The sequence below is a fragment of the Mobula birostris genome, chromosome 32 (assembly GCF_030028105.1).
Source record: "Mobula birostris isolate sMobBir1 chromosome 32, sMobBir1.hap1, whole genome shotgun sequence".
In the NCBI taxonomy this organism is placed as follows: domain Eukaryota; kingdom Metazoa; phylum Chordata; class Chondrichthyes; order Myliobatiformes; family Myliobatidae; genus Mobula; species Mobula birostris.
In genome coordinates this window covers 2610355-2620241 of record NC_092401.1, presented here as the reverse complement: position 1 = coordinate 2620241, position 9887 = coordinate 2610355, and the positions used below count along the sequence as shown (strand labels likewise).

The following is a 9887-nucleotide window of genomic DNA, read 5'->3' as shown; positions in this document are numbered from 1 at the left end:
TCTAAAGGGATATCCGTCTAGCCATCAAGTGCTCCTCATATGTTAACCCTTTCATTTTCAGGATCATCACCTTTGCTTCTCACGCAACATTAGGAGATAAAGCCTGCATGTATTTACCCCTCCTCATATCCCGCATAATTTTGTATACTTCATTAACATCTTCCCTTGTTCTCCTACTCTCCAGGAAATAAAGTCCTAACCTGTTCAACCTCTCCCTATAGCTCTGGTTCTCTAGTCTCCCGGTATGTGAGATCAAAGTAAGATCAAATTGGGGAAGTCAATACAAAAGATAGTGGAATCACTGATGGACTAAGCCTGCTTGAGATCGATCTCTGAAGTCCTCCAATGAGATACCAGCCAATTTAACCATTTCAAAGTTAAACTTTATTGTTCAGTAACACAAAGAACCATGCGCACTCACACCAGACAGTCTTTTGTTCAGTAAATGATACTTTTAGATGTAAAAAGAATTGTCCTATTACTTTACAGTTCACCTGACGTCTTTACAACGTGGAACAGCGTGACATTGTAGAGAACCTGGTGACCGTTATTCCATGTGTATAGCGCGCGATCTCTTGGGTTGTAGTCCAGCATGGATATGTGCGAGTACTGGTTGTGGAATGGTATGTCGGTGTACTCGTAGCTCGATGTGTTAGTGTAGTAGGCAAAATAGATCTTGGCCCCTGCAAGGTGTGAGTTTGTCACGTAGAGGGTACCGCAGATCACAAATGACTCGCCAGCGCTCCGCTTGGGGTAGCCTGTGTCCCAGCTCTGCAGGATCTCCAGTGTCTCGGCATCCAGACGGCTGAGGATGATGTTGCCAGCATTCTGGTTGGTGGTGTAGACGGACCAGAGGCCACTCTCATCCACCATCAGGTCGATGTCGGAGAAGCCCCCCCAGGAGTAGGGGTAGGTGTTGTTGTAGCCGGCGCCATCCAGGCTCCGCTGGACCAGCACACGGCGGGAGCGGAAGTGGTACTTGACGATGATGTTGCTCTGGTACTTGTTGTAGTAGAGGGAGCCGTTGAAGACCACGTGGCCCGTGCCAGCCCAGGGGTGGGGCAGGCGGTAGAAGACGAAATTCTGGCCCTTGGCAAAGTCGTTGAAGGAGCGGAACTCGTGGACAATGCGGCCGTTTAGGTAGCCGTCCATGGACCATATCTGGGGGGAGAAATGGTTCAGGTTAGCAAGGCACACAACATCAGGGAGAGGCTGAGCAGAGAGCACAGGGCACAAAACAGGTCAACTAATGGTCACTGGCAGCACTGGATCACTGCGTGACCTTGTAAGTGCCGGATCATTGTGAAACTGCTACCACTGGATTACCATGAGGCACTTCTGACACTAGATCGTACAACTTTATTGGCACTGGATTATTGTGTGACTCTGTTAGCTCTAAATCACTGCAGGAACATTTTCAGCACTGGATCACTGTGAGACGTTCAGCCCTGCATCACTGTTAAACCATTGTCACCACTGCTTCCCTGTGAGACATTGGATTTCTTAGACAATGTCACTACTGATCACTTTAAGTTTCAGCGTTCGATGATCAATGCCCTCCTTACACTGGATTAGAGTGAGATATTCAGGGCAAGATTCTTCAGCGGCTTCCTCCTGAGAACTACATTCTACCCTCCCTGTGCATTACTTTTCTAGGGCCATTCCTGATTGGTTACCAACCACAATGAATTGGTGCTGACGGTGCTTGTGTTTTTTTTTAACTTTGATTGTGTATAATGATGACTACTTTGAGTCTCTTACCACTGTCAGGATGGCACTCCTTGGAGCCCATCACTGCTTGTGGGAGGTTATAGAGTCATACATTCATGGAGCGATTCAGCCCAACATTCATGCTGACCAAGACACCCATTTCAGCTCGTCCCATTGGCACGTTTGTCCCATATCCCTCCAAACCTTTCGCATCCATGGACCTGCCCAGGTATCTTTTTAATGTTGTTATTATACCTGCCTCGATCACGGTCTCAGTCCAAAATGTCGACTGTCTATTCGTTTATATAGATGCTGAGTTCCTCCAACATTTTGTTTGTGTTGCTCTGATCTCTATCCTCTGCATGAAGAAGTTGCCCTATTCCGTATCTCCTTTCAGCTTAAACATACTCTCTGGATTTTGATTGCCTGTCTCTGACAATACTTCGTACACATTCTCCCTCTGTCCCTCATGTTTTTTACACAACTATAAGGTCAGCCCTCAGTCTCCAAGCCTGTCCAACCTCTCCCTATAACCCAAGACCTCAAGTCCTGACAACATTCCCCCAAATCCTGAAGAAGAGTCTCAATCCGAAATGTCAACTGTTTACTCTTTTCCATAGATGCCGCCTGGCCTGCTGAGTTCCTCCAGCATTTTGTGTGCATCGCTTTGGATTGCCAGCATCTGCAGATTTTGTCATGTCTGGTTTCTCCTAAATCTTCTTTTCTCTCTTTCCAGGGTGACGAAAACTGTACACAATCCTCCAGGAGCTTCCTCACCAACACGTTGTATGAGATTGCAAAGCCCTCTCCAATAAACTACACACAGTGTTATGTGTGTGCAAGTCTGCTGGAGGTCAGGAACTCATTGGCTATAAATTGTTTACCTCTCTGAATTAGAATGTGCCTTATGAAGATGGGTTGAACAAGCTGGGGCTTTTCTCTTTAGAGTGAAGGAGGATGAGAAGTTACCTGACAGAGGTGTACAAGACAATAAGTGGCATTGATAGAGTGGATAGTCAGAGACTTTTTCCTAGGGCAGAAATGGCTAATACAATTTTAAAGTGATTGGAGGAAAGTATAGGAGGAATGTCAAAGGTAAATTATTTACAAAGAGAGTAATGGATGTGTGGAACACCCTGCCAAGGATGGTGATAGAGGCAGATACATTAAGGGGATTTAAGAAACTGTTAGATAGACACATGGACAATATATAAATGTAGGAAGAAGGGGAAAGATTGAGTAGATTAAATGTTTGGAACAATATCGTGGGACGAAGGGCCGGTACTGTGCTGTAATGTGCTATGTTCTAGAATATTATGGATTCAAGTCCTACTCCACAGACCTGCCCGTCCAGTATGGTGCTGAGTGAATGCTGCCTTGCCTGGGGTATGGTCATCTGCAAGGTATCACACCTAGGTTTTGTTTTCTCTGTCGCATAACGAGCACAGTTTGTTTTCTTTTGCACATTGGTTGTGTGTCAGTCCTTGTGTGAGATTGCCATTGATTCTATCGTATTTCTTTGTTCTATTGTGCATGCCCGCGAGAAAATGAATCTCAATGTAGCACGTGGTAACATATACGTACTTCGATAATAAATTTATTTTGGATTTTGAAGTTTGAAAATATTCCATAGTATTATTTAGAAGCAGAGGAATTAACACACAAAGCAAAGTTTATTTCTCCTTCAACCAAATGAGCTGATTACAATTGCATTACAGTTTGTGATAGTTTGCTGTATGGAAATTAGCTGTAAGCATGCCAATTTACAACCTAACAATAAACAGATTTAATTAGCTGTAAAACAATTTGGGATGCTCTGGGACTGAAAAGATATAGTGCCGTGTTTCTTTTTTACAATCCATCAGTTAGAAACCAGCTCAATAAAACTGAACCGAGTTCCTTAAATTCGGTTCTCTTCCTACTGAGTAGGTGAGCCGTGATTTGGAGTATTGAGTACAGTTTAGGTCTCCTGCCTACAGGAAAGATGTCAGTGAGTTTGAACGCGTGCAGAGAGAATTTACAAGGACGTTGCTGGGACTGGCAGCCTTGAGTTACAGGGAAAGGTTAGGACTGTATTCCCAGAAGTGTAGGAGGATGAGAGAGGAATATACGATTATCATGGGTACAGAGAGGATGAATGAAAGTAGACCTTTTCCACTGAGGATGGATGAGACTAGAAGTAAAGGGAATAGATTAAGGGTGAACGGTGAAATATTTATGAGGAACCTGAAGGGAAAATTCTTCATTCAGTGGGTTGTGAGTGTGTGGTAAAAGCTGTCAGTGGAAGTGATGGTTCAATGTCAAAGTTCAAAGCTCAAAGTAAATTTATTATTGCAGTATCTGTATGTCACCGAATAGAACCCTGAGATTCATTTTCAACACCTAAAATAAATTTGGATACGCAGATGCAGTGGAGGATATGGAGGGCTATGGTCCAGGTATGGGTTGGTGTGACTAGGCAGGATAATAATTCAGGCTGGACGGGATGGGCCAAGGGTCTGTATCTGTGCTGTTGTGCTCTATGACTCTAAGATGATGAGGCTGGTGTTGACATTCCAAGAGAATCATATTCTTCTGCAGTAAGTTAGCCAGGACACCACTTGCTGCTCTGATATAATGTTATATTCCTTTGTGTATGCGATGTGCCAATCCCGACAATGCCAGCATTGACTGCTCATTCCCAAATGCTTGACTAACAGTGGGCTATGTGGGAGGGAACAGTTAGATTGATCTTTGAGTAAGTTAAAGGTTTGGCACAACATCATGGGCAAAAGACTGTATTGTTCTCTGTTTTGTGTTCTTGAACTGAAGAGGTATTGAAAAGCCAATCACCACATGTCACCCTTGCTACTAGAGGTATTGTACAGCAACTGATCAATCCACCTTGGTGAACCTGGACTCTCACGTTGACCATTCTGGGTAAGGATGACAGATTTCCTTTCCTGACGAACCAAAAGGTACTTCATAGGAATCCAATTGTCTCTCGACTGCAACTGAGTCCAACTTTTTGTTCAATGTTCAAATTTATTTAATTACTTGCATCTAAATTCTCTAACAACCATTGTGGGATTCAAACGGATGCCTTGCGAACAACAAAAGTCTGTTGGTAGCTTAACCAGCAGACTCCTATCCACTGAACTAATCTATCTGGACCACACCTTGGCTCTTTCATCAGCTCGGAATAATTATTTCTTAATCCTTACCAGACTGCCATGGGAAATCTATTCCTTGCATCGATCATTCTCAGTGCAAACTCCTCGTGTCTAATCTAAATTTATCTTTTGGCATTTTGAATCCATATATCCCTGCTCAATTTTCAAAGACAGGCAGAGAGATAGATTTAGAATCATCCCATCCTGAATTATCTGCTAAAATGCTATTGTTCCTTTGTCATGAAAAAGGCCTTTCAGCCCATCAGCAGAGCAATACCATCAGCCCCCGTTCTTCTGCACCACTACAACATAATCTCCTTCATGTTTATTAGCTCCCCTTTGATTACTTTTCTACTGATTAAGTTTTCTACTATATATATGCCAGCTACTGCACTGCCATGCCACTAATAGATTTGACTAATCGAGTCTGCCTCAGACCAGCTTCCAGCCTGTCATATCCTGCAAAGTAGACATCAACAAAAAAAGTATACTTCCCATGTCAAATTTCTTGTTTTAATTAGTTTTTTGAAATATGCGGATATCAGTAAGAATACCGACATTTGATATCTGTTCGCAAATTACAAGAGCTCTTGTATGTTGAAGATAAAGCCTTAACCTGGGAATCTACCTCATCATGGTCCATACACTTTATTTTCTATCGGCACTCTCTCTATAATTGTAAAACTGTACTCTGCCGTCTGTTATTGCTTTTTCCTCATACTACCGCAACGTACTGATGTCTTGAAATATTCTGTATGGATAGCTTGCTAAACAAAGGTTTTCACTATCCCTTGCTCTATGTGACAATAATAAACCAATACTAATAAGTTGCAGGGGTCATTTATTTCACTCGTGGGATTGGCAATGCAGAGATTCAGCAGCTTTAAATTCTGGGTGTTTACATATTGGATGCCCTGTCCTAAGGTCAGCAAGTAGATACAATAATAAGGAAAGCACACCAGCATCTTTACTTTCTTAGGATAAGAAAGTTCAGCTTGTTAACAAACACTCTAACAAACTTCTACAGATGTACTTTTGCATGTACCCTGACTGATTCATTTTCAATCTTTCATTGCTATAGTTGGTAGTTCCCACTTGCTTCTAAAGGGCAACAATCATACCAGACCCAAGAAAAGCAGGGTGAGCTACCTTATTGACTATCACCCAGTAGTACTCACATCTACGGAGATCGACTTCTTTGAGAGGTTGGTCATGACTAGAATCAACTCCTGCTCAGCAAGGACGTGGATGCACTGGAATTTGCCTATCACCACAATAGATCTACAGCAGATGGGATCATATTGACCCTTTACGGGGCCTTGGATCACCTGGACAATACTAAATCTTATGTCAGGCTGCTGTTTATTAACTACAGCTCGGTGCTTAACACAATCATTCCTACAGTTCTGTTGAAAAGCTCCAGAACCTAGGTCTCTGTACCTCCCTCTGTAACTTCCTCACCAGGAGACCACAGTCAGTGTGGATTGGGAGTAACCTTCCTACCTCACTAATAGTCAACAGTGATGTACCTCAGGGATGTGTGCTTAGCTCACCGCTCTACACTCTCTACACCCCACAACTGCGTGGCTAGGCACAGTTCAAATTCCATCTATAAATCTGCTGACAACACAGCTATTGTTGGCGGAATTTCAGATAGTGTACTGGAGCGAGATGGATCAGCTGTTTGAATGGTGTTCTAGAGAGAAGGCACTTGGAAAACTGAAAGGTCTGAAGGTGGATAAGTCACCCGGACCAGATGGTATAAACCTCAAAGTTCTGAAAGAACTGGCTGAAGATATGTGGGAGGCATTAATAATGATCTTTCAAAAATTACTAGACTCCGGAATGGTCTGAAGACTGGAAAATGGCAAATCTCACTCCGCTCTTCAAGAAGTGAGAGAGGCAGAAGAAAGGCAACTATAGACCAGTTAGTTTGACTTCAGTGATCGGAAAGATGTTGAATTCGATTATTAAGAATGAGGTCTCTGGGTACTTGCCGGCACATGATAAAACAGGCCCTAGTCAGCATGGTTTCCTCAAGAGAAAATTTTGCCTGACAAATCTTTTGGAATTCTTTGAAGATATAACAAGCAGGATAGACAAAGCAGAATCAGATGATGTTCTGTACTTGGATTTTCAGAAGGGCTTTGATAAGGTGCCTTACATGAAGCTGCTTAACAAGCTACAGGCCTAAGATATTACAGGAAAGATTCTAGCAAGGCTAGTGGCTTGTTAGAAAGCAGTCGCTGATTGGCAGGAGGCAAAGAGTAGGAGTAAAGGTAGCCTTTTCTGGTTGGCTGCTGGTGACTAGTAGTATTCCACAGGGGTCTATATTAGGATCAATTCTTTTACATCATGAGTCAATGACTTGGATGATGGAATTGACGGCTTTGTTGCAAAGTTTGCAGATGATATGAAGATAGGTGGAAGGGCAGGTTGTTTTTGAGGAAATGAAGAGGCTACAGAAGGACTTAGACAGATTAGGAGAATGGGCAAAGAAATGGCAGATGGAATACAGTGTTTGGAAGTGTATGGTCCTGCACTTTGGTAAAAGAGATAAACAGGTTGACTATTTTTTTAAATGGAGAGAAAATACAAAAATCTGAGATGCAAAGGAACTTGTAAGACCTTGTACAAGATTCCCTAAAGGTTAATTTGCAGGTTGAGTCTGTGGTGATGAAGACAAATGTAATGTTAGCATTCATGTCAAGAGGATTAGAATATAAAAACAACAATGTAATGCTGAAACTTTATAAAGCACTGGTGAGGCCTCACTTGGAGTATTGTGAGCAGGTTTGGGCCCCTGATATTAGAAAGGATTTGCTGAAACTGGATAGGGTTCAAAGGAGGTTCAGGAAAATGACTGCGTGATTGAATGGCTTGTCATATGAAGAGCGTTTGATGGCTCTGGGCCTGTATTCACTAGAATTCAAAAGAATGAGGGGTGACCTCATTGAAACCTTTCAAATTGTGAAAGGCCTTGATAGAGTGGATGTGGAGAGGATGTTTCCTATGGTGGGAGAGTCTACGACCAGAGGACGCAGCCTCAGGATAAAGGGTATCCTTTTATAATAGAGATGAGGAGGAATTTTTTTAGCCAGAGAGTGGCGAATTTATGGAATTCATTGCCACAGGCAGCTGTAGAGGCCAAGTCTGTATGTACATTTAAGGCAGAGGTTGATAGATTCTTAATTGGTCAGGGCATGAAAGGATACGGGGAGAAGGCAGGAGATTGGGGCTGAGAGGAAAATTGGATCAGCGATAATGAAAGAGTAGAGCAGATTCAATGGGCCAAATGGCCTGATTCTGCTCATATACCTTATGGTCTTACGGCATTGTGGTGTTGCAGCAACAACCTAGCACTCAACATTGGTAAGACCAAAGAACTGATTGTGAACTTCAAATAGAGCAAGACAGGGGAAAATACACCGGAACTCATCGAAGGATCAGATGTGGAAAAGGTGAGCAATTTCAAGTTCTTGGGTGTCAACATCTCTGATGACCTATGCTGAGCCCAACATATCAATGCAGCCAAAAGCAGGCATATCAGCAACCATATTTCATTGAGAGTTTGAGATGATTTGATATGTCCCCAAAGAAACTCACAAATTTCTATAGATGTACTGTGGAGAGCATTCTAACTGCCTGCATCACCATCTGGTATGGGTGGTGGTGGGCTGTTGCACAGGATTGAAACAAATTGTAGAGAGTTGTAAACTTAGTCAGCTCCATCATGGGCACTAGCCTCCATAGTATCCAAGATATCTTCAAGGATGGATGGCTCAACATGCAGCACCCATCATTAAGGGATCCCCATCACCCAGGTCATGCCCTCTTCTAATTGCACCATCAGGCAGGAGGTACAGAAGCCTGTAGGCACACACGCAGCTACTCAGGAACATCTTCTTCCCCTCTGCTATCTGATTTCTGAATGGACGTTGAACCCATTAACTTTACCTCACTTGTACTACTTTGTACTACTTAATTACTTTAACTATTTTATATATATACTTGCTGTAATACATGTTTTTTCTATTATTATGTATTGCATTGTACTGCTGCCGCAAAGACAACAAATTTCACAACATATGCCGGTGATATTAAACCTGATTCTGATTCTGAAAAGCCATCATAGTAACAATATAATACTAAGTTTGAGAGTGATGTGGTTAAGTCTGAAACAAGAGTTTTAACTTTGAACAAAGCCAATTAAGGAGGAATGTAGATTGGAAGCTTACATTAAAAATGATGCTTATAAAAGAGAAATCAGAAATTTTTTTTAAAAATTGTTCATTTGATACTGCACGTATGGAAGTCTTAGACTTGCTTCTCTTTGGACAAAAATTTACAGGATAATCTGGGCCAGAGATATAGACATCAAAGTCATTAAAAAGTCAATATTGTCTTTAACTCTAATATTGATCTATATCTTGTCAACCTTATGATAAGCTATTGAAACAGTCCATTCCTCTTTGTTTATCTAGGACTCCGCCACAGGGTGTGGAATCCCTCATCTCCACATTCTACACTTGCTGACACATTATCTTAGTTTCTTCTCTGCTATCCATGGTTCTGGTTCATCACCCTGTCATCGTCATGGTGACAGAGTTATACAGTATGGAAATTGGCCCTTTGGCCCACCGAGTCTGTGCCAACCATCACACACCCATTTACATTAATCCCATTTATTATTACCCCTACATTCTCATCATCAACCCCTCACTTATACAGTAGGGGCAATTTACAGTGGCCATTTTACCAAATTGGTCGGCTTTGGGTGAGAAGAAACTGAAGCTCCTGAGGAAATCACTGCGGTGACATGCAAACATGCAAACTCCATACAGACCGCGCCAGGGTTCAGCAGTGAACCTGGCTTTTGGCAGTGCAAGGCAGCAGCTCTGCTACCTGTACTTCCGCATCAGCCATGTCATTTTATGCAGGAGGCTATTTGGCCTATCAAATCGTTACCATCTCTCAGAGCAACCCCACCAATCTCATTTCCCCATTTGTTTCCGTGTAAGTGCT

At 42.5% G+C, this 9887-nt stretch overlaps 1 protein-coding gene across 2 annotated transcripts in view; it reads right to left on the bottom strand.

The window, feature by feature from the left end:
• Window positions 1-373: 373 nt before the first annotated feature.
• Window positions 374-9887, bottom strand: part of olfm2a (olfactomedin 2a) — a 637002-nt gene continuing 627488 nt past the window's right edge. For both annotated transcript variants that reach the window (XM_072248052.1, XM_072248051.1), the window contains exon 6: window positions 374-1161. In XM_072248052.1, coding sequence (XP_072104153.1) covers window positions 484-1161 — 678 coding nt within the window. In that variant the 3' untranslated portion in view covers window positions 374-483. The remainder of the gene's footprint in view (window positions 1162-9887) is intronic.